The sequence below is a fragment of the Macaca nemestrina genome, chromosome 3 (assembly GCF_043159975.1).
Source record: "Macaca nemestrina isolate mMacNem1 chromosome 3, mMacNem.hap1, whole genome shotgun sequence".
Taxonomy (NCBI): Eukaryota; Metazoa; Chordata; class Mammalia; order Primates; family Cercopithecidae; genus Macaca; species Macaca nemestrina.
Window position 1 is genome coordinate 188,822,504 of NC_092127.1, and position 25,124 is coordinate 188,847,627.

Sequence of the window (25,124 nt, forward strand, 5' to 3'; positions counted from 1 at the left end):
CCTGGGCACATTACTGGCCTCACCCTGGTCCTGGCTCTGCTGATGACTGTCCTCACCTGGATTCCTCCAGAAGTTGATTTTGAGAGAAATAATTTAGTGCAAGCTGTTTATTCGAAGATGATCCCAGGAAACATTTGTGAGAGAGTAATGAGACAGAGAAAGGAAGGCAGTCAATAAAGGGTTTTTGATCAAGCCACTCACCCCGGTGGGTTTCTGGAGCTTACTTTCATGGAGGACGTCAGGAGACAGTGCAGAGTGTGTGGCTGGTGGCCGCAGATGAGAAGCTAATGCATGGATGCGCAATTTTCATTCAGTGACGGTGGAGGGCTGCCCGTGCAGCATTGCCTCTCCTGCACCTTTGGCTTGCTTTTTGTGGGACATTGCAGGTGTCACAGTAAGCCTGAGGTGTGTGGATGTGATGAGAGGGACCTGGGTGGACACAGCAGTGCTGCCACCTTCTCATTTTCCTGTTCCCGTGAGTTGCCCACTGTCCTTACCAGCTACAGGAACTGACATCCTTTTCCACTCAAGTGAGATCATGTTGGGCTTCCAGTGTTTGCCACCTAAAGAGTCCTGACTAATCAGGAACTAATAATGATGGTCCTGGCAACTGGAGACCATTGTCTCCCTCGTCCCACTAATAGCCCAGTATGCTGGATGTTATTATCCCCGTTTTACAGATGATGAATCTGAGGCCTGGAGAGGACCCCTCCGCCACGCACAACCCATTTTACTTTCACATGTCCCTCTCAGATACAGAAGTGACATTGAAACTGGCTTCTATCACAGGCACATCTGCTGGAAACCAGTGGGGTCAGGAGGAAAACGTCCATCAGTGTCCAATGACAGACATTTGGTTTTGGATGCAACAGGGCGTAGAGGAAAGGGTACAGGCTTCCAGATGGGGGAGGTCTGGCTCTGGGTCAGAGCATGCTTCTTCCAGTCATGGAAACTTGGACCATGTGGCTTCTGCAACCCTCCCTTTTGTCTTCTGAGAAAAAGTAGTGATTATAATGGACTTTAGGTTCTTATGTGAGAATAAGGGGGCAAGCAATGTTCAGTCCTCAGCATGGTACCTGGTGTGTGGATGGCCTTTTTCTTTTTTTTGTTTGTTTTTGCTTTTTTAATTTGGTAAAATTCAACCTTCATTGATGGAAAAAAAAAAACTCTAAGGAAAGTAGGGCCTAGAAGGAACTCTCTCAACCTGATAAAAAGCATTTACCAAAAACCTTTTATATAACGCTGAAAGATTAAATGCTTTTCCAAAGTAGAAACAAGGCAAAGATATGACTCTTGCCACACCTATACCCATCAACAAATGTCCTAGCTATTACAATAAGAAAATAAATAAAATCTTACAGATTTACTATGAATAAACAGAACTGTCTCTATTCACAGACTCATGTTTTTTCTACATGAAAAACATCAAAGAAACTACAAAGTGTGTACTAGAATGAAAATGAGTATAGCAAGCTTGAAGAATACAAAGTCAATATACAAAACTATGTTTATGCTTTGGAATATTTATTAAGATAGCAATTCTCTACAAACTTACATACTTACAGATTTGATTTTGATTCTGTAATCAAAGTCACAGAAGATTTTTTATAGTTGTCAATAATAGATTCTAAAATTTCTGTTCAAAGTAAAGGACCTGGAAGAGCTAAAACAATTATGTAAAACAAGATCAAAGTTATAGAGGTATATTACCCAATATCAAGATTTACTGTGAACCTACAATGATTGAGATAGCATGTTATTGATGAAAGAATAAGCACAAATAATAATGGAATTTGAGAGTTCTACTAATCTATGGCTGGGTGGCCTTTTTCAAATGCCTTCCATCTTCTTTTATTATTTTTTTGTGACTGAGTTTCACTCTTGTTGCCCAGGCTAGAGTGCAATGGCACAATCTTGGTTCATTGCCACCTCTACCTCCCCGGTTCAAGCGATTCTGCTGCCTCAGCCTCCCAAGTAGCTGAGATTACAGGCATGTGCCACCAGGCCCAGTTAATTTTGTATTTTTAGTAGAGATGGGGTTTCACCATGTTGGTCAGGCTGATCTCGAACTCCTAACCTCAGGTGATCCACCAACCTCAGCCTCCCAAAGTGCTGGGATTACAGGCATGAGCCACTGTGCCTGGCTGCCTTCCATGTCTTCTTGAAGCCAGCATGGCTAGGATTTTACTTGGCTTGGGGGTTCTAGAAGGATCTGGGTATCCACATGGAGGAACATTCCAGGGAGAAGACCTGGGACTGAGGCCCATCCTGTGTCTGGTGCTCCTAGTGTTGTCCTCACCATCTCTGCCACACAGCAGCGCCAGGCTGCTGATCTGCCATCCCTATGTGACTGAGATTCCCAAGAGGCTGGGACCTGGTCGTGCCCATCCACACTTAGCTTGGTGCCCAACATGCGGTAAAGGCTCAGCAAGTGCTGGTTTAGTGAGTGCTCGGGTGAGAGAGGGAAGGGGACAGCAAGTCTTGGTCTAGATAGCAGCCAGGGATGTGTGCAAATCGTGAATTAGCTTGCCTGGTTGCTGCTTCCCTCCCACTCGGGATATGCGCCAGTCCCTCCATACCAGCCCACGAGGTCATGCAATCTGGCTTGTGCATGTTTTTCTGACTCTGCTTTCTATCCCCTCTGTCTTCCTGCTCATTCTGCTCCAGTCCTTCAAGTCTCTTGACCATACTGGAGTTATTTCTAACTCAGAACCTTCACACTTGCTCTTCTCTCTACCTCAGTCACCTTTTCCCCAGGTGTTTGCAAGGCTCACTTATAGCATACAGGGCTCTGCTCAGATGTCCATTCTGTAGCGCCTTCCCAGAATGCACACCCTCTTCGTCTCCACCTCAGCCTTCCATGTTTCCTTGCCCTTCTCTTCCCCTTTTCTTTATAGTACCTATAACTACCTGTGATTCTGTTATGTGTTTATTCAGATGTCCTCTTGGTTATGGGTCTCATGTACCAGAACATAAGCTCTTTGGGGGCAGCAATGTTTCCTCTTGTTCCCTGTTTTATCCCCAGTTCCTGGTAAGCAGTATATGTGCACACACACACACACGCACATATATGTACATATACACACCTGTCAAACAGTTTATAGAGACACACATATGTATATGCATATACATATTGACATATCCGCTGATATGGTTTGGCTCTGTGTCCCCACCCAAATCTCGTCTCGAATTGTAATCCCCACATGTCAAGCGAGGGGCCTGGTGGGAGGTGATTGGGTCATGGGGGCGGTTTCCCCCATGCTGTTCTCATGATAGTGAGTTCTCACGAGAGCTGATGGTTTTAAAGTGTGGCACTACCTTGCTCTTTCTCCTCCTGCCTTGTGAAGAAGGTGCTTGCCTTCCCTTTGCCTTTCGCCATGATTGTAAGTTTCCTGAGGCCTCCCTGGCCAAACGGAACTGTGGGTCAATTAAACCTCTTTTCTTTATAAATTACTCAGTCTCATCTAGTATCTTTATAGCAATGTGAGAACAGACTAATATATCCACCAAACAGTTCACATATATACACAGTGTCTAAGCAATATATACACATGTGCATATACATATACATATATACCTCTCTACATGATATATACAACCACTAAACAGTATATATGTACATATACATATAGATCCACCACAAAACATACAGTACACATATTCATACATACACATACATGTATATGCACATACATGTACACTCATATGTATGTGTATAAATATACGTATATACATATATACATATACCACTAAAGTGGTCTGTGTGTACACACATGTGCACATATATATATCTATGGTACAGATAACATATATAATATAAATGAATATTATAGAAATAAATAACTATAAATGAAGAACTTAACAATTAACCAGTCAACAGATACGATTTTCACAAATGGTTTATATTGATTTACTCAGGGTTAGTACCCAGAGGTGAGTTTCTCCCACTCCTCTGCATGCAAATTAACTTCTCACAGACACTCCTCTTATTTCCACTCGCCCTCCTCCAGCCCCTGCTCTCCACGCTCCATCGGCTCCTCTCGACCTGTTTGATGGCTGAGCCAGCAGGAGCGTCCAGGGTGAAGTGCTCCACTTTGAGTTAACTGTGTGGCCAGCAGGGCTTCTTTATTTCCGAGGGAAGGAGGAGGATACCTTTGGGAGGACTCTGAGGAGTGTGCTTCAAAAGTGTCTTCTTGGATTGGCACGTGGGCCTTCTGCTTGGAGAGCCGCAGGGTCAAAGTGAAGTAAACATGGAGTTAATTAAAATTCATGGGACAGCTGGAGGCAGTCTGCACATAAAATGGCAGAAAGTGGCACAGTGTTATATGATAATAGCTCTTTATGCCCTTCAAAGGAAGATTCTGGATAAACTTGAGCAAGAGTTGCACAAATGATAATTCCAGACTCTATACTGCCTTATTATGCAATGATGATCATTTCCAGACCCAAGCATATTATTACTTGTCTCATTCCACATGAGAATGAGGAAAGCCTCATTCCAGGCTTTCGCAGCTGCATGTGAATTCAGAGTGTGGAAAAAAAAAGATTTGATTAATAGCAGACTAACCAACTTAGTGCTCAGACTGCAACAAATCCATTTGGGAATTAAGCAGGGATTCGATTTTAGATATATGTTTGTAAGTTTCAATGTTCAAAAGCATTTGGCTTATCAGGTTTTTTTTTTTTTTCCCTTAAAAATGTATTCTTTTAGGATCTTTTTGATCTTTCAAGGTACTGGGTCTCCAAGATAATGGCAGCATGCTGGAATGCACAGCAGGATACTGAGTTCAACAGTAAATGTTCACGGATCACTGCTCTGCCCTAGCCTTATTTTAGCTACCTGTGAGGATGTGGCAAAAAAAAAAAAAAAAAAAAAAAAAGCTGAACAAGGTTCCTGACACTGAAGAACTGACAGTTTCATAGAAGCAGCAGACCAACATACAAACAATAAATAAGCATGATGATTTACATTGATGATAGCTGCTCTGCAGAAAACGTGTAGTGCAGTGACCTGGGAGGGTGGGACTGCTTCATTGGGGGTGAGGGCAACAGAGACAGCCTCTCTCAAAGGAGAAATTTGAGCTAAGATCCAACTGCTGAGAAGGAAATGGGCCACGTGGGGATCTGGGAAAAGGTCATCACAGACCAAAAGAGCAGCAGATGCAAAGGTCCTGAGGCAGCAGCAGAGTTAGCAGTGGAGCATGTAGCAGCCTGGGTATCTCCAATGCCCAGCACTGTGTCTGCCACAAGCGAGGACTTAGAATGTTTGGTTGCTCTTTGTAGTGAGCTGAATTAGTTAATTAGCTAAGAGCCTATTAGTTAAACAGTTTTGACTGCAAAGGTTGACAGAACCAAGTTGAAATTCTGGCCCAGCCACGTGACTCTGGTCGTTGCCTAACTTCTTTGAGCCTTGAGTTAGCTGCTATTCCTATGTAGGAATCATGTTTAGAATTCTTAACAATGATGCGTTTATTGTTCGTGCCTTCATTGTTTGTGCAGACATCTTCATGAAGGATGGAATCCATTTCTTTTTAATGAAATATTTATTCATTTCATATTAATTAGGTTGTGTTTGGCTTGAGGCATACTTTGGAGGAATGTGTCAGCTCCTGGGGATCACTTTATTAGGAGCTAAATTTTACAGGAAATGCAGACTCACTTGCAAATGCTTACAGACATCGGCCAGAGCAGATGATCCATTACTGACCAGCTTGGTGGACCTCATTGCTCATCTGCACTTCTTAGCATCTTCTCATAATGACGTCTCCTTCTGTCCAGCAGCCAAGCGTTCTCAGGCCTTTGCCTATCTACAGAGTGTTTCCCAGCTCCCTTTACCCTGAGGGCACCAAGGGTGCCAGTGGCACAGCGCTGGTCCTGGGGTCCCTGTACCCTGCTTTGCTGTGAAGTTTCCTGACACTGTGATGTCCTCCAGTGTGTGTGAGCAGGGGCATTCACTTATTTTTATTTTTTATTTTTATTATACTTTAAGTTCTAGGGTACCTGTGTACAACATGCTGGTTTGTTACATATGTGTACATGTGCCATGTTGGTTTGCTGCATCCATTAACTCTTCATTTACATTAGGTATTTCTCCTAATGCTATCCCTCCCCGCTCTCTCCCCCACCCCACAACAGGGCCTGGTGTGTGATTGCAAGGACAGAAAACCAAACACGGCATTCACTTAATTTTTAAAGCACACTATCACCTCTCTTTGTTCCCCTCCACCTGCCGCCAGAAAGAGCTCCCCACCCCCAAGCCAAATTCTCCACGTAGTTTGTTTATTCCCTTATTCATTCATAATTGTATACTTAGGATCCTCTTTTAAGACAGCTCCCCAGTGCTCTCAGAACAAAAGTCAATGGTGTTAGTCTGCTGGAGCTGCCACAACAAAGGACTACACAGTGGGGGGGCTGAACAACAACATGGAGTTTTCACAGGTCCGGAGGCTGAAGTCCGAGTCAAGGAATTGGCAGGGTTGGCTTCTTCCAAGGCCTCTTTCCTTGCCTTGCAGATGCCCATGTCTTCTCCCTGTATCCTCACATGGTCAGCCCTCTGTGTGTGTGTCTGTCCTGATCCCTCTTCTTACAAGACACAGTCATATTGGATTGGGGCCCACCCAAAGACCTCGTTTTACCTTAATTACCTCTTTAAAGCCTCCATGTCCAAATACAGTCACATCCTGAGGTGCTAGGGGTTAGGACGGCAGCATACGAACTTGGGGGACATACAGTTTAGCCCATGGCACCAACCCTTTAAACATGTCATTCAAGCCATCTGTCACCTCCCCCATCACTCACCTCTGTCATCTCATCTCAGTGATGTCAGTTGTACAATGTTGCAGGTGAATACCAGCAAGCTTTGGCCAACACGGGCTGCAACTCACTGATAAGGGGCAGGAGGATGCTGCTTCTCAGCTCCCCATGGGCGGGCCTGCTTTGCTGGAACACGGTTCGGACACTGTAGGGCTGTACTTACCAAAGGGGTGCCCCATGGTGCAGTCTCTCTGTGTACGCTGACTGAGGAAAACGTATTTTGGAACCAAGTAACAAGCTGTTTGAGCTTTGTGTGCTTACTCTTTAAGGGACTATGGAGAAATGCCAAATGCCAGTACTCATGGCTACAGTGGCTCTCTAGGCTGGTAGGAAGTTGAATTCAGGTGCTGAATTCTGATACCGGCTGTCTCATTACCAGATGTTTTACTCGAGGTTCTCTAGTGAAACAGAACCGATGGGGTGTAACTATAAGTTATTGGAGTTTGATTGATTTCATTGATTATATGATTATGAAAGCTGCCAAATCCAAATCTTTAGGATAAACAGTCAGGCTGGAGACTCAGGAAGAAGCTGAGGCTACAGATCAAGTCTGAAGGGCATCTGCTGCAGAATCCCTCTCATAGGAAGTCAGTCTTTTACTTCATTCAGGCCTTCAACAGATTGAGGAAGTCCACCCATCTTACAGAGGGCAATCCTGTCTTCAAAGTCCACCAGTTTAATATCAACCTCACCCCAAAACACCTGCACAGACACATTCAGAATCATGTTTGACAAAAAAAAATCTGGGCACCATGGCACCGCCCAGTTGACACAGAAAACTATCCATCACACCAGACAAGCACGAACTCATTCCTGAAGCCCTTCTTGGGCCACTTTGCGCATGTCCACAATGGTCTGTGTTCCTCAGAAGAGAGATGGATGCCGATCACACACTCGTGATGAGCAGCATACTCAGTGCTTACCATGGAGTCTTTATAACTGCCCATTAAGGCAAATACCACTCATCCCCACTGTACAGATGGGAAGTTGAGAAAATGACCAACGTGTGAACACGTGCCACAGCACGTCTCATCTCTCTGAACTTCCACAGAGGCTGTGCCCTCTCCTGGTAACCCCCTTCCTTCTCCCCCTCCCCATACCTCCGTCCTCATGAGACCAACCCTTGCTGACTATGCTAAGGTTCAAATGCTACCTTTTCCAGATTGCCTTTCCTAAATCCCACATCTGGTTTAGGATCCCCCTTCTGGGGTCCCTTAGCCCCATGTACTCACCTCTCCCATGTGTTTTCTAAATAGTAATGACTCTTTCATTCATTCAGCCACAATTATCAGCTAGGTGCCTGCTGTGTGCCAGACGCTGAGGATGATACAGTGAACATAAGAGAAAAATCCCTGTTGTCATAGGGTTCACAACTCAGTAGGGGAAGTGAACAATGTATGAATGAAGCAGGAAGCATGTCTTGTGATGGGAGCGCAGCAGAGAGGGAGGCTGGGGTGCTGGGGAGGGCTTTGCCCCTTTGCACAGGGAGGTCAGAGGTGGCTTAGCTGGTAACATGACCTGTGAGCAGAGCCTGAAGAAGACAAGGGCCCAAGACCTGTGGATGCCTGAGAAGAGCATGGTGGGTACAGGGAAGGAGCAGAAGTCACTGTGGGAAGTAGGAGGGGAACTAGGACCAAGCCACTTAGGGCCTGGGGATCCACAGTGAAGGACTTTGGCCTTTATTCCTGCATATTGTCTGATTATCCCATTATTCCTCGGGTTCCCAGGGGAGAGTGATATCCTCATGGCTGACATGGTACCAGGCCCATGGCACGTACTTAATATATGTTTATTGAGTGACATATTCCTCCAAATAAGTATTTTTCTTGAGACCAACTTTTGATTCCTCCGGTGAGACCACCATTGATCAGAGCCCACATGGGATTTATGTGCTGTGAAAAGTCATAATTTGTGTATCATTTGTGGTGGACTCAGCAGCAAGGAACGAAAAAACCTGCCTCATGGTGGCTTAAACAAAGAGGGGTTTATTTTTCCCACATAACAAGAAATCTGAAGGCAGGAGGCTCCATGATAGCAAATTCAGCGTCTCTGAGACTTTCTTGGCCTCATGGTCACAAGGGGCTGCTGCTGTTCCAGACATTACATCTGTGTTCAAGGTAGGAAGGACAGGAAGAAAGCTGGAGAAGAGAAAAAGGTGAGACCGTCTGTAGTTACTCTCTTTTATGCAGAAAGCAGGACTTCCCCTAGAAACCTCTAGCAAACTAACATGTCCTTGGTTAGAACAGTGGCTGTTGCTGGCTGTAAGTGCGTATAGAACGGATCACATTGCTTTCTTGAAGTAAATGGTCCTGCTGTAAAGGAGAAAAGGGGAGGTTGCATATTAAGTAGTAAAAAGCTTCATCTGCCAAAGATAGTCATCTTTCAGTGAATTATTTGAGCAATAGTAGCCAGCTTGATCATCTCTTTAGTAATCATGTTTAATTCTGTTTTTCTTACCCCCCACCCACCCCAAATTGGTCATTTCCCAGAATCTTGTCCCTGCAAGCACAACCAGAGTCTTTTAATATCACACTGTAGTGGTTTATTCATTCAACAGTTTTTGCTGTGTGCTACTCAAGCTGGGGGATGGTAGAGGTGGGCAGCACAGAGAAGAACTAGCCCAGTGTCTGCCTCAGGTCCCGTTGATGGGGTAGAGTCAGACCCACAGCTGGCCAGCAAGCAAGATGAGAAGAGGGCAGCCCAGGCTTACTATGAAAGGATCCTTGAGACTTTGTATCCCATAGTCCTGGGTTTCCGGCACAGCTCTAGCCTCTCTGTTGTGTACTCGTCTGTCGGCCTGGAGCTTGGGTTGCCTGAGCTGCTAACCAGCGATTAGAGTCCTGACCATAAAGGATGCTGTGAAGACACCAAGCAAGGACTTTATTGAAGATTCGAATAAAATCATTCTCAACTCGGACTGTACTTCAGCCTTCGCTGGGGCACATCTAAAAATTGCAAAATCCCAGGGCCTCCCAGAGCTTTGGGTGTGCTGCAGAATCAACATCGTCAGCGCCCCGAATATACTGTAAAGTCAGGACTGTGACCACCGCGTTGCAGGTTCTCAGTACGCTCCAGCCGCCTTCTCCACTGACTCAGGATCCATTCCCAAATTTCTGATGCTCAGTGTGCTTGGCATGCCTTTCCTACAGCAAATCAGCTGAAATCCGTGCTAGCTAGCATTTATCTATCTGTCCCATTAAGTCGTAATTAATAATGATGATATCAGATCCTAATTGAATTAGACTAATGAGGAATGTTAATTGGGTGCTTGCCTTTCAGTAGCAGCTTGGGTGGCTTTGGCCAAATTGCTTGTTCTCACCTCATTAACTGTGATTTCCTGTAGAAGAGGGCTCTGAGCAGCCCTGCCAAGGACCCCAAACTTGGGCGAGGTGCCACTCGAGATGTAGCTCTTCTATTTTGAAGTTGAAGGTTCCCAGGACCTGGATAGAGTCTGCCGTTGGTGACAAGTGTTCAGCTTCCTTCTAGGGCACCTGTTGTGAGCTCTGAGGCCAAAATGCAATATCAGTTTCAGCAGATCCCTCAATCACATGGTTGTCATGGGATTTGGGGCAGGGACGTATGGAAGCCTCTCTTCCTACACTGTAAATATGGAGTCACTGAGGACCGCTGACCTGCTCTGGGCCATGTGGGACATAGTAGACCAGTGTGTATGAAATTCAGCTGCTTTGAGGATTCAGACTTGGAGGTCAGGGCCAGGGAAGCATTGAGGTCAGTCATTGGCAGGCAAGGAGTGAGGCAGGAGAAGGCTTGCAGGGAGGGTATTCCAGGCAGAGTAAGTGAAATATGCTAATGCAGAAAGGTGACACTTTCACACGTGTGAGCCCCTGAACAGGAACTGAGTTGACATGGCCTCTGTCTTCAGGGTGCTTGGAGTCTGACTGCCAGATCATAACAGGGGTTTATAATACAGTATGTCAAGCCTTACAGTAGAAACAGGGCTTATGGCAGCTCGGTGGGAAGGGCAGCACATACAGCTTCTAGGATTAAAGGGAAGGTTCCGGAAGATGTAACGTCTGGGCAGAGCTGGAGCTAGCCAGTCTGGGAAGGCCAGATTGGGTGGCAGTAGGTCAGGGAAGGAGGTAACAAGGGCAGGAGAGGTTGGTACTAGAGACAATCTACAAAGAAATTCTAAAGAGTTTGAGATAGAGTGAAGGGGGGGGGGTGTGTGTGTATGTGAGAGAGAGAGAGAGAGAAATATGTTGGAGGGGACAAAGTCTTTGAATGCCAAGACCTTGACCTCGAACATTTTCTGAAGGCAAAAGAAGGCCCTTGCAGGCTTTAAGTCTTTGATTTTTCAGACATTCTCACCAGGCAAAAGGACATCTACAGAGACCAGAGCAGAGGTGGGGTGGCCAGTTTGGAAGCTATCAGTGAATTCTCCGTATTTCTGAAATTCCAAACATTAAGCCTTAAAATACCAGAAATCACTCTAGTTACAAGGAACCCATGGAGAGAGGACACTTTGCCAGAGGCTCTGGGTTTGGGTCCAGGCATCAGTCCGCCCCTTATTCCACCAGCCTATGTTTTCTGCTGCTTCACATGGGCCACATGCTGTGGCTGGCTCTTGCCACTCTGTCCCATGGAGACCTGACTGTGGACCTGGGAGGGGCGGCTCTGTAGACCCATTTCACAGTGGAGGAGACTGAGGACCACAGAGTGTTTGGTCAGGTTATTTAGCCACTAGTGGGTGGCAGTGGTGGACACTTATAGATTGTGATAGCTTCTTAAACCAGGTGGCTTAAAACAATGGAAATTTATTACCTTACAGTTTTGAAGGCCAGAAGTCTTGAATCCAGCTGTGGGCAGGATAGTTTCCTTCTAGAGACTCCGAAGGTGGATCTGTCCCATGCTGTCACCCAGCTTCTGGTGCTGCTGGCCAGCCTTGGCATTCCTTGGCTTGTAGATTTATCACTCCAGCCTCTGCATCCGTCCTCACGTAGCCTTCCCCCTGGATGTGTCTCCTCCCCTTCCCTTATAAGGACACTCGTCAGTTAATTTGGGCCCATCCTAATCCAGGATGATCTCATCCTGAGATCCTTAACTATTACATCTGCAAAGACCCTTATCCAAATAAGGGCACTGTCTTGGTCTGCCTGGGCTGCTGTCACACATGCCATAGACTGGGTGTCTGAAAGAACAGAGATTTATTTCTCCCGTTTCTAGAGGCTGCAAGTCCCAGATTAAGGCAGCAGCACGGTCAGATTCTGGAGTGGGGCCTTTTCCAGGCTACAGGCTGCAGGCTGCTAGCTTCACACCGTATTAGCACAGGGTGAACAGCAGGAGCTCTGATGAGCAGAATGAGGCTCAGAGACGGTAGGCGACTCGCCTGTGGTCACACAGCAAAGAGCTGGAATTTAAGCCCTGCTCAGAGTAGCCCCTGAGCTCAAACTCTCTGTGACTTTGACTCCCAGGAAGACCCTTGTCTCCACTCAGTGCATTGGATATAACTTGGCTCTTTTTTTTTTTTTTTAAAGCCTTTATCTCCTGGTCAGGTTAAGTCAGTTGTTGTTACCAGCCCTTCTTGGTCAGTGAGGAAGCAAGTCCAGAGGGGCCAGGATTTGTGCACAGCCCCACTCATAGTCTGCAAGAGGGCTAGGTTCAGAGCCCAGCTCTCCTGACCCCTGGTCTAGCCCTCTTTGCTCTGTGTTCCTGAGAAACGGAATGCTTCTGAGGTGCCCTAGAGAGCATGTGGTCTTAGCCCTCAATTTACCGGGGAGGTCGCCAAGGTCCAGATGATTAATGGATCCCAGCCGCACTCAGAGCTCTGCATCCAGCTGGCCAAGACCCCTGATCCTTGGTCTCTCTTATTTGCAAATCAGAACTTCCAGACTGCATCCAATATCCTGTACCAACCGCCTGCTTTTGCTTGAATTGAAAAGTCAAACTTCCAAGCTCTATTGAAATCATTAGTTCTTCTTTGAAAGGCAGTTTTGATTTTGGAGAATCTCTTCGAGTTCCTAAAATGTCTCTGAGCTGAGGTGAGAGCCATCCCTTGAAACCCAGGAGCGCCATGGATGTCTTTATCTGAAGGGACGCGGCCCCCGGGGGCGCTGCGCAGACCCTCATTCCAGTCTAAGCTTTTCACAGTGATGCAGCCAGCTGACAGTCAGGTCCCAGCCCTGCAGAGGCAGTGCCCGCTGTCTCTTCTGAGAAGGCAAATGAGAAGTGAGAGAGATGACAAATTCTAATTAGTGGGATTATCCTCCCACGACATGTCTGGCTTCAGATGTGGGTCTCAGGGCCTGGTGCCCGGGCCTCCAGAAGTCCTTGCTTGGATTCCCACAAAGCCAGGACCCCTGAGGGTACATTTGTACATCATACCTTTGCCTCCTTGCATTTTATATTCTCATGTTCACTACTGGAAATGGGTGTTCCGTGGGCCTTCGACCTCATGCTGCAAATTGTACTCTGGAAAGAACATCTTTTTGCAGATTTCATGAAACATGCTATTTAATTGAGATGCAGTTGACATTTATCATCCCACAGTGCCGCCTGGCACTCCCACTTCCCGGTCCTGTTTAGTTTCACCCCAGTGGTGCCGGGTGGGTTTTGCTGACTCAGTTCAGACATATGCTGAGACTGAGGCCAAGAGAGGCAGCAAGAACCAAAGCCAGAGTCGGAATTCAGGCTTCTGCCATCGTACTGTATCTGCCTTGAATAGATTTGCAACGTGTCAGAGCTGAATGGGGTCCAGTTTTCAACAGAAGAGTGGCTGTGATGCCAGGAGAAAAGCCTGAACTCCTTCGCTGGGTCCTCAGGCCGACGGTGTTATTGCTGGCGTTTTCCAGCATGTCCCATTTCTCAGGGAGGCCGCGCTATGGTTGAAAAGTGAGAGCTGGGGAAGCAGAGAGCCCAGGTTGGAGTTGAGCCTTCAGAAAGCACTAAAACACTTCAGAAAGCACTAAAGCACTAAAACACTAAAGCACTTTCTAGGCCTCACTTTCCTTTCTCTGTAAAGCAGGGATAGTTAATAGTCATTGTCCTTGATGGAACGGTGTCCCACTCCCTCCAAATTCAAGTCCTCTTGGAACCTCAGAATGTGGCCTTATTTGGCAGTGATATCATTGTAAGTCTAATTAGTTAAGATGAAGTCATACTAGATTAGGGTAGACCCTAAGTCCACACTGACTGGTGTCCTTATGAGAAGATGAATGACGCAGAGACGTAGGGGAGGATGCCATGTGACAACGGAGGCTAGGACGGAAGTGCTGCAGCTGTAAGCCAAGGGCAGCTGTAAGCACCAGGGGTTGCTGGAGCTGCTCCACTCTGGAAGAGGCAAGGGAGGATCCCCCCAGGAGCCTTCAGAGGGGGCAGGGCCCTGCTTACACCTGGTTTTGGACTTTAGCCCTCAGAACTATGAGCCAATAAATTTCTGTTATTTAAGCCCCCCAGTTTGAGGTACTGTTATAGCAACCTGAGGAACCGACACCATCCCTCCTCGAGGTGTTGGAAAGATTAACTCACACAATCCTTGCTAACTGTCCAGGGAACCAATACAGTCCTTCCTTGGGGTGTTGGGAAGACTAGCTCATACAATCCTTGTTAACTGTCCATGCCACGTGGTGCGTGTCAGCCCTGCTCACTTTTCCTGCTATGCTTGCTGTGTCTCCTCGGCTCCACGCCCTCCTTTACAGGGTTCCCTTTCCTTCGAAGCCTCTTCCTTCACCCTTACCGTCTTCCCATCCTTTAGAGCTTAGCCCCCCGGTTTTGATCCTGCGGAGAGCCTTCTCTGACAGCTCCCATCTTCCCACCCTGCCCCCAACTGCCCCCAGGTAAGGCAGTCACTCAAAAGTCCAGGCCTTATGGATTTGAACCCCCACCCTGCCACTTGGTGGTTTGTTGAACTCTGAACAAGTTGATTAGTACACTTGGGGCTACAGCTTCCTCATGCCTTATCCATAAGGTTCTTAGAGGGATTCAGTGAGATGATTAAGGAGATAATTTGCTCAGTGTCTGGCCTGCAGTAGAGTGTTCAATACAGGACCACTGTCGTCATAGCTGTCCCCAGCTTCTCCTGTGCTCCCCCAGAACCCATGTGCCTGAGTTTGGGTTTCTCCAGAATCAGGCTCCAAGGCAAGGATTTGAGGACAGGGCATGGGAGAGGCAAAGAGAACACAGGGAAGGATAGGAAGGGAGACAGCCAGGAAAGGGTGTGCTGTCAAGCCTGTTACCCCACTGCGGGGCTGGGCAGACTTACAAACTCCGGGAGCCAGTGTAAAACACCGGCTTCAGCCTCATCCCAGGTGATGGGCAAGGGAGAGGGGGTGCTGATACTCCAGTTTCTAACAGTTGTGGATCGAGTGTTGGTCTGAGGGCATTAATTCCCTGGCTTGGCTGGTCTGCTGCATGGGCAGCAAAGTGGGCCCTACTGGCAAAAGAGAGTCCTCAGGGAGAGAAATGCAGGACTGGTGGATGGAAGTCAGGCAGGTGGGTGCAGAAGTAGGAAAGGTGAGGAGATTTCAGGTGGGCACAGAAGTCTGCAACACTTGTGCATGCCACACATCTCAGGGTTATAGTCACTGGTGCTTTTTGCTTTTATCTATTTTCCTCATGGGCTGTGAGCCTCTTGAGGGCAGGCCTGCTTCTTCCATCTTCTGTGTTTGCATCTCCTCTTTCAGCACTTAGTACCTGGCCAGTGCTCATGTAAATATTTAATAAACCGATGAATCTGGTCCAAATCCTCCATTTGGCAGATGCAGAGAGGTTGTGGCTCACTTAACAGAGCTGCTCCGCTAGCAGATTTTAAGAACAGGGACGTGAATCCAGAAGTAAAAATGCAGTGCGGGGTGGCTTTTCTCCTTTGTCTTCCTTTTCTATTGTTGGCCTGAATGTTCTCCCCTTTGGCTGTTACTCAGGTATGCATCGTGCAGAAGCGAGACACTAAGAAAATGTATGCAATGAAGTACATGAACAAGCAGAAGTGCATCGAGAGGGATGAGGTTCGGAATGTCTTCCGGGAGCTGCAGATCATGCAAGGGCTGGAGCACCCCTTCCTGGTCAATCTATGGTGAGTGTGGCTCTATCCAGGGCTCCTATAGGGAGCCAAATGCAAATTTGAAGGACTCTTCTGCATGGTAAAGAGAAAGGGATGAAATGTTCTGGGTTCAGTTATTCTAAACTATTTTGTAGAATACGTTTTCTGATGAAGTCTATAGGCATATGTTTCATTTTCATTTTAATTCTGTCCTCTTATCTGATGAATCGGAGTGGAAAATAAATGGAGAAAGGTTTTGTGTATTTGAGAAGATATGTGGAACGTTATAAGAGAATGCCAAGGATAGGCTACTAAAGGGAGTGGGGAGCTCAGTGTTTCAGAAACTCACAGCCGTAGAGCTGATGGCAGGAAGGGCCACTGGGAACCAGTATTCTACTTCAGTACAGATGGCTGCCCATCATGGAAGTACCAAATTCGGAATTCTCAATCCAGCCCCCAAAACCTGCCATGACCCATGTTTCAGAACTTTCACTCCAACCCATCCTTGGCTATTATCTTCACTTTAAATTTGCATCCTAGAAACACAGCCTGTTGGTGGTTCCCTGCCTCTGTGCTTTTGCGTGTGAAACCTCTTCCTAAAACACTCACGTCCCCGTCTCCAGCGTCCCCTAACCAACACTTGTGCATTCCTGGCACCCACCTTAGGAAACCCTTAGGTTCCTAAGAGCCCTTGAAGACCCACAGGCCAGCTGAGTGCCCCTTACGACCTGTCTTGTCCTGTGTTTGACCTAACACCATCTTTATCACAGTGAACCCAGATTATTGCATTACTTGTCTGTCCTCACACAGAAATTGCTTGTTTCTGGGAGTTTAACACAGTATCTGACACATTGGAGGGACTTAGCAAGTGTTTCCTAAGCTGGGTTGTGTTGAAGGGGAGAGAGAGAACAGGCTGCTTTAGGAAACGAATTCTGACCGTTTCATTCAGCGGCTCAGTTGACCCACTGACCTTAAGAGCTGGGACGGCCACCCTGGAGGGGTGAGTCTAGCTTTGCACGTACTTTACCACCACTGATTTCGGTTGCTCTGCACACTTAGAAGCACTTTGAACATTGAATGATAGCAGAACAAAGAGGAACACAGATTGTCCCATTTGAGAAAATCAAGGTGTGAGTGCCAGGTGCCACAGACGTGGGCATTGCCATGGAGAAAACCCAAACCAAATCTTGTCTGCCAGAGTCTCAGTATCCACTCAGAGTTCCTTGTGTCTCTACACAGTGATCTAAACACTTTGATTGTTTGGGATAAATAAACCCCTTTGTGTTTTGATTGCTATGCAAGGGAATTTTCTAAAGTGAATCTTTAATCCAAACAGCAACATATGTTCCTGGCAAAATACAGAGAATAAAATACATAAGAAAACAATAATTACCCAGCATCTCTTCGGGTTCAGGTTAAAATTTCATGTGTAATTATTTTTATACTCCTTTTCTTGTATTTTTTCATATAAATGACATATAACTGTATGTGTTATTGATATATAAACATTCAGCTAAATTTTGTATTTTTTTTTCTGAATTAATATCTGGCAGGAGCACTATCTCCTTATTACTGCAAACTTTTTGTAAATCATTTTTAATGGCTACATAATATTCCACTAAGGAAAAGCACAATAAACCATCTAATCAAACCTTCATTCTGTCACGTAGGTTACTTGGGCTGTTTCTAATTATTTTGCCAATGAAAATACTTCTGAGAGGAATATCTCTGAACCAGAAGTTTTTCAGGTGGGACACCTTTAGGTGGACTAAGAAAATCAGATGCCTAGTGGAGCTTGTATGATGTGTGTTAAAGGAGAGGAATGTGTTGGAGCAGCCTTTTCTTAGGCACCATTTTTTTTTTTGAGATGAAGTTTTACTCTTGTCACCCAGGCTGGAGTGCAATCGTGCAATCTCAGCTCACTGCAATCTCCGTCTCCAAGGTTTAAGTGATTCTCCTGCCTCAGACTCCAAAGTAGCTGGGATTACAAGCTCCCGCCACCACACCTGGCTAATTTTTATATTCTTAGTAGAGACAGGATTTCACCACATTGGCCAGGCTGGTCTCGAACTCCTGACCTCAGGTGATCTGCCCACCTCAGTCTCCCATAGTACTGGGATTACAGACATAAGCCACTGCGCCCAGTCTTAGACACCATTTCTTGATCCTCTGTTCATGGTCTAGCAACAGATGCCCTTTGGTTACATGACAGGGCTGGGTATATAAGAAAATTATCTGCAAATGTCAGCCTTTGGTGGCTTTGTATTTTATTTCCATCATAAGCAAGAAAGGGGTGAGCCTACTGCTTGACTTTGGAGTCACCCCTCAGACTCTGGGCCTCAGCTTCCTCACTTGTCATAATTACGTAATAATGCCTTGTTTACCGCTAGGACTGTTTTGAGAATTAACTGAAAAGAAGACATGAAAGTATATTTTCTGTAAGTAAAACTATTGTTCACTGTAAGAGGTTATATATGTGTGTATGTGTATTAGTTCACTCTCCTACTGCTGTAAAGAACTGCCCAAACTAGGTAATTTATAAAGGAAAGTTTAATTGACTCACAGTTTCACATGACTGGGGAGGCCTCGGGAAACTTACAGTCAGGGCAGAAGGCAAAGGAGAAGCAGGCACCTTCTTCACAGGGCAGCAGGATGGAGTGAGTGCCAGTGGGGAAAATGCCAGACACTTATAGAACTATCAGATCTTGTGTGAACTCAGTATCACCAGAACAGCATGGGGGAAACCACCCTCGTGATTTAATTACCTTCCACCAGGTCCCTCCCATGACATGTGGGCATTATAGGGATTACAGTTCAAGATGAGACTTGGGTGAGGACACAGCCAAACCATATCATTCTGCCCCTGGTTGCTCTCAGATTTCATGTCCTCACATTTCAAAACACAATCAAACCTTCCCAACAGTCCCCCAAAGTCTTAACTTATTCCAGCCTTAACCCAAAAGTCCAAGTGCAAAGTCTCATCGGAGACAAGACAAGTCCCTTCCACCTGTGAGCCTGTAAAATAAAAAGCAAGTTAGTTACTTCCTAGATACAATGAGGGTACAGGCATTAGGTAAATATACCCATTCCAAATGGGAGAAATTGGCCAAAACAAGGGGGCTACAGGCCCCACACAAGTCCAAAATCCAACAGGGAGTCATTCCAAAATGATCTCCTTTGACTTTATGCCTAACATCCAGGTCACGATGATGCAAGAGTTGGGCTCCCCAGGGCTTGGGCAGCTCTGCCTCTGTGGCTTTGCAGGGTATGGCCTCCTTCCCAGCTGCTTTCACAGATGGCATTGAGTATCTGTGATTTTCCAGGTGCATGGTGCAAGTTGTCAGTGTATCTGTCATTCTGGAGTCTGGAGGACAGTGGCTGTCTTCTCACAACTCCACTAGGCAGTGTCCCAGTGGGGACTCTGTGTGGAGGCTCTGCTCCCTCATATCCCTTCTGCACTGCCCTAGCAGAGGTTCTCCATGAGGGCTCTGCCCCTGCAGCAGACTTCTGCTTGGACATCCAGGTGTTTCTGTATATCCTGTGAAATCTAGGCAGAGGTTCACAAACCTCAATTCTTGATTTCTATGCATCTGTAGGCCCAACACAACATGTAAGCCACCAAGGTTTGCGGCTTGCACCCTCTGAAGCAACAGCCTGAGCTGAACTTTGGCCTTTTATAGCTACAGCTGGGACACAGGGCACCAACTTTCAAGACTGCACAAAAAGTAAGGCCCTGGGCCTGGCCCATGAAACCATTTTTCCCTTCTAGGCCTCTGGGCCTGTGATGGGAGGGGCTGCTGTGAAGGTTCTGACATGTCCTGGAGACATTTTCCCCATTGTCTTGGTGATCAGCATTTGTCTCTTCATTACTTATGCAAATTTCTACAGCCGGGTTGAATTTCTTCCCAGAAAATGGGTTTTTCTTTTCTATCACGTTGTCAGTCTGCAAATTTTCCAAACATTTATGCTCTGCATCCTCTTGAACATTTTGCTGTTTAGAAATTTCTTCCACCAGATACCCTAAATCATCTCTCCCAAGTTCAAAGTTCCACAGATCTCTAGGGCAGGGGCAACATGCTGACCGTCTCTTTGCTAAAGCATAGCAAGAGTGACCTTTACTCCAGTTCCCAACAGGTCCCTCATCTCCATCTAAGACTACCTCAGCCTGGACTTAATTGCCCATAACACTATCAGCATTTTGGACAAAACCAACAAGTCTCTAGGAGTTTCCAACTTTCCCACATCTTTTTGTCTTCTTCTGAGCTCTCCAATCTGTTGCAACCTCTGCCTGTTACCCAGTTACAAAGTTGCTTCCACATTTTTGGGTGTCCGTATAGCAGCGCCCTACTAGCTTGGTACCAATGTACTGTATTCATCAATTCTCTAATGCTGCTGTGAAGAAATATCTGAGACTGAATAATTTATAAAGAAAAGAGGTTTAACTTACAGTTCTGTATTGCTGGGGAAGCCTCAGGAAACTTACAATCATGGCAGAAGGCAAAGAAGAAGCAGGCACCTTCTTCACAGGGCAGCAGGATGGAGTGAGTGCCAGTGGGGAAAATGCCAGATGCTGATAAAACCATGAGGTCTTATGAGAGCTCACTCACTCACTATGACAAGAACAGCATGGGGGAAGTTGCCCCATGATTCAAATACATTTCACTGGGTTCCTCCCATGATGCATGGGGATTGTGGGGATTATAATTCAAGATGAGATTTGGGTGGGGACACAGCCAAACCGTATCAGCCATATCAGATAAATAGGTGTATCTATCACTTATTTATATAGTATCCACCTATTATCGTATATACATGCCTATATGTATGATTCATAGATGATAGATAAGTACATAGATGATAGACAAACAATAGATGGATATATTAGATAGATGATAGATAAATGATAGGCTAGATTAACAGATGATAGAGATGGTAGATGATAAATAAATGAATAGATGATAGATAGATAGATGATTGATAGGTAGATTGATAGACAATGGCCCTTCAAGCTACAAGTTAAAAGGAGAAAGGTCACCAGATCATTGGTCAGTGCTCAGAACTTTGCACACGACAGGGGTCAGGATTTATTTTGTCATGAAGGAGAAAAACCTAAACTTGCGTAAGCACAAAAGGGAATTGGCTTTCATAACTAAAACGTTTAGACTGAGAGCTGATGTTGGTCTTGCACTGCCTTCTTTTGCTTTCCCCTGTGTTAGCTTTATATTCAGAGCCACGAGTCACACTGAGTCCTGGCAAGTCCCATTTCTCCTGCCAGCTGAACAGCCGCAGCAGAGGCTGAGGCTTGTGGGCAGTGACAGACCTGGCTTGGGTCACACGCCCATTCCTGACACAGCGGAGGACGGTGCAGGAGGTTTGTCCCATTGAGTCTCATGGACAGGTAGTGAGGGAAGGGGCTCTCCAGAGGGAAATTCAGAGCTGTTTCCAGAAGAAAACAAGTAGAGTCTGTGCGGCTCCCGAACTGGTGCCTGCTACCCACATGTGCGTGTCCTTATCCAGGAGACTCCATATCAGCCCTGCTCATTTCTCAGAGACAGAAAGCAGGGCCCCAAGCAGTTCACTATCTTGCCTGAACCATGTGATTTGCAATTCAGACTCAGACAGACCCACCATGCCTTAATGCTTCCAGTTCTTACAGGTAGCTGACCACTAACATCTCCTGGGCACTTGATATGTGTCTTACTGAACTTCTTCAATTTTCCCCACAGCTCTTTTCATTTCCTACTATTATCCCACTATTTTTGGTCCCATTTTACAGATGGGGCAACTGAGTCATGCCACTAGTAAGTGGAGGAGATGGGACATGAAGCCAGGCTGTCTGGTTTCATGGCCCACTCTGGTCACCTCCCTACCACAGCTGCTGTGATGGGGCCCTGGCCCCTCCCTGCTTGGCACCGCACCCTACCTCTTCCCTGATGGATGTCTTCCAGCTGTGCTAGTCTTTGGTGGCCTCTCTCACCCCTAGTGGAAGAGGACACAGTGTGGAATTGCCTGTCGGGGTCATAAGGACACCACCACTTCATATTAATGATACATCAGCTTTTCATCACTTTACATGGAGGGTGAATTATTGCAGCCTTGGAAATCCTGACTGTGCACCTTCTCATTATTCTTTTTTGCTGACATGCTCCGTAACTGGCAGAGGCAAAGGCCTGCATTGATTAATTTTCATAGCAGTTTTGCCTCTAAAGAATGAATGATTTGTGCTCCTAAGCCTGTGATGACCCAAGTGGAGTTGTCACGTGCAATATTTTCACTTGTTCTAATGCAAAGCTGTTTTACCCTCTTGGGTTTAAGACAACGAAGGCAAAGGAGAGAGGAAAAGCAAAGCCATGCCCCAGAGAGTGAGGGTGGCCCAGTAGTGGGAGCCCTGGTGGGATGGGTGTGGCAGAGGAGGAACGCTGAGGGAAGAAAAGCAGCGTGAGTGTTTCATCACTTTGGCTGTAAGGTCTGACCTCCCAGGTTCTCATCCTAGCTCTACCTCTTGATGGCTATGATGCTGCTATGCACCAAATTGTGTCCCCCTGCCTCAAATTCGTATGTTGAAACCCTAGCCCCCAATGTCTCTGTATCTGGTGACAGGGTCTTTAAGAGGTAATTACAGCTAAATGAAGTCATAACAGTGAGGCATTAATCTGATAGGACTGTGGTCTTATAAAAAGAAGAGAGAGGCCGGGCGCGGTGGCTCAAGCCTGTAATCCCAGCACTTTGGGAGGCCGAGACGGGCGGATCACGAGGTCAGGAGATCGAGACCATGCTGGCTAACACGGTGAAACCCCGTCTCTACTAAAAAAAATACAAAAAATTAGCCGGGCGAGGTGGCAGGCGCCTGTAGTCCCAGCTACTCGGGAGGCTGAGGCAGGAGAATGGCGTGAACCCAGGAGGCGGAGCTTGCAGTGAGCTGAGATCCGGCCACTGCACTCCAGCCTGGGCGACAGAGCGAAACTCCGTCTCAAAAAAAAAAAAAAAAAAAAAAAGAAGAGAGAAAGATGGATAGTGAGAGAGAGACATACATACAGAGAGAGAGATCTCATTAAGGATGCAGCAAGAAAGTTGCCCCTGCTGGCACCCTGAGCTCAGATATCCAGCTTTTAGAACTGTGAGAAATAAATTTCTATTGCTGGAGGCCCCCAATCTATGGTTTTTTGTATGGTAACCTAAGGTGACTAATAAAGGTCTCCGCTGTTACTGCCATTACAGGCATATGTCGGAAATATTGCAGGTTCAGTATCAGACCACAGTGAAGCAAATGTCACAATAAAGAAAGTCACACAATTTTTTGGTTTTCAGTGCATATAAAAGTTGTTTATACTGTAGTCGATTAAGTGTGCAATAGAATTATGTCTAAAAAACAATGTACATGCCATAATTTAAAAATACTTTATTGCTAAAAATACTAATGATTATCTGAGTCTTCAACAAGTTTTAATCTTTTTGCTGGTGGAGTGTCTCGCCTTGATGTTGACGGCTGCTGACTGATCAGAGCGGTGATTGCTGTGGCAACTTCCTAAATTAAGACAACAATGAAGTGTGCCACAATGATTAACTCTTCCTTTGACGGAAGATTTCTTTGTAGCATGAGATGCTATTTGATGGCATTTTACCTATGGTAGAACTTCTTTCAAAAATAGAGTCAATCGTTTAAAATCCTTTAAAACTCTGCTGCTGATTTCTCAACGAAGTTTATGTGATATTCTAAATCCTTTGAATTGGTTCAGAAATATTCATGGCATCTTCATATGGAATAGGTTCCATCTTCAGAAACTACTTTCTTTGTTCATTCATAAGAATCAGCTCCTCACCCGTTCAAGTTTGGTCATGAGATTGCAACAGTTCAGTGATATCTTCTGGCTCTACTTCTAATTCTGGTTCTCTTGCTACTTCCATCACATCTGCAGTAACTCCCTCCACTGAAATCTTGAACCTCTCAAAGTCACCCATGAAGGTTGGAATTGGTTTCTTCTAAACTCCTGTTAATGGTGATATTTTGACCTCCCATGAATCACAGATGTTCTTATGGCATCTAGAATGGCAAATTCTTTCCAGAAGATTTTCAATTTACTTTGCCCAGATCCATCAGCAGAATCATGATCACTGGCAGCTCTAGCCTTACAAAATATCCTTTTTTTTTTTTTCCTTTTTTTTTTTTTTTGAGACGGAGTCTTGCCCTGTCACTCAGGGTGGAGTGCAGTGGCATGATCTCAGCTCACTGCAACCTCTGCCTCCCGGGTTCAAGTTATTCTCCTGCCTTAGCCTCCTGAGTAACTGGGACTACAGGTGGCCGCCACCATGCCCAGCTATTTGTATTTTTAGTAGAGACGGGGTTTCACCACATTGGCCAGGCTGGTCTTGAACTCCTGACCTCAGGTAATCTGCCTGCCTCGACCTCTCAAAGTGCTAGGATTACAGATGTCAGCCACCGCGCCCAGCCCCAAAATGTGCTTCTTAAATAATAAGATGTGAAGGTCAAGGTTACTCCTTGATCCACGGACTGCAGGTTAGATGTTATGTTGGCAGGCATGGAAACAACATTCATGTCCTTGTACATCTCCATTAGAGCTCTTGAGTGACCAGGTGTATTGTCAACAAGCAGTAATATTTTGAAAGGAATCTTGCTTTCTGAGCAGTGGTATTGTTTTCTCAATAGTGAGCTTAAAATATTTAGAAAACCATTCTGTAATCAGATGTGCTGTCTTCCAGGCTTTGTTGTTCCATTTATAGAACACAAGCAGAATACATTTAGCAGAATTCTTAAGGGCCCTGGGATTTTTGGAATGGTAAGTGAGCATTGGCTTCAACTTAAAGTCACCAATTGCATTAGCCCCTAGCAAGAGTCAGCCTGTTTTTTTGAAGTTTTAAAACCAGGCATTGGCCGGGCATGGTGGCTCATGCCTGTAATCCCAGCACATTGGGAACCTGAGGCGGGCAGATCACCTGAGGTCAGGAGTTCAAGACCAGCCTGACCAGCATGGAGAAACCCCGTCTCTACTAAAAATACAAAATTAGCCGGGCATGGTGGTGCTTGCCTGTAATCCCAGCTACTGGAGAGGCTGAGGCAGGAGAATCGCTTGAACTCAGGAAGCAGAGGTTGTGGTCAGCTGAGATCGTGCCACTGCACTCCAGCCTGGGCAACAAGAGCAAAACTCCATCTCAAAAAAAAAAAAAAATTAAATTATAAAATAAAACCAGCCATTGACTTCTTTATAGATGTAAAAGTCCTAGATGGCATCTACCTCCAGTACTTTTATGAAGTGAGATGGGGGGTGGCCAGTGATTGGAGCATTCAGAACACACACAA

The 25,124-nt window shown here is 45.9% G+C and overlaps 1 protein-coding gene across 12 annotated transcripts in view; it reads left to right on the forward strand.

Moving 5' to 3' along the window:
- The window catches only part of LOC105483926 (serine/threonine kinase 32B), a 408,729-nt gene that overhangs the window by 102,689 nt on the left and 280,916 nt on the right, over positions 1 to 25,124 (forward strand). For all 12 annotated transcript variants that reach the window (XM_071093883.1, XM_071093889.1, XM_071093886.1 and 9 more), the window contains exon 3: positions 15,690 to 15,841. In XM_071093883.1, coding sequence (XP_070949984.1) covers positions 15,690 to 15,841 — 152 coding nt within the window. The remainder of the gene's footprint in view (positions 1 to 15,689; positions 15,842 to 25,124) is intronic.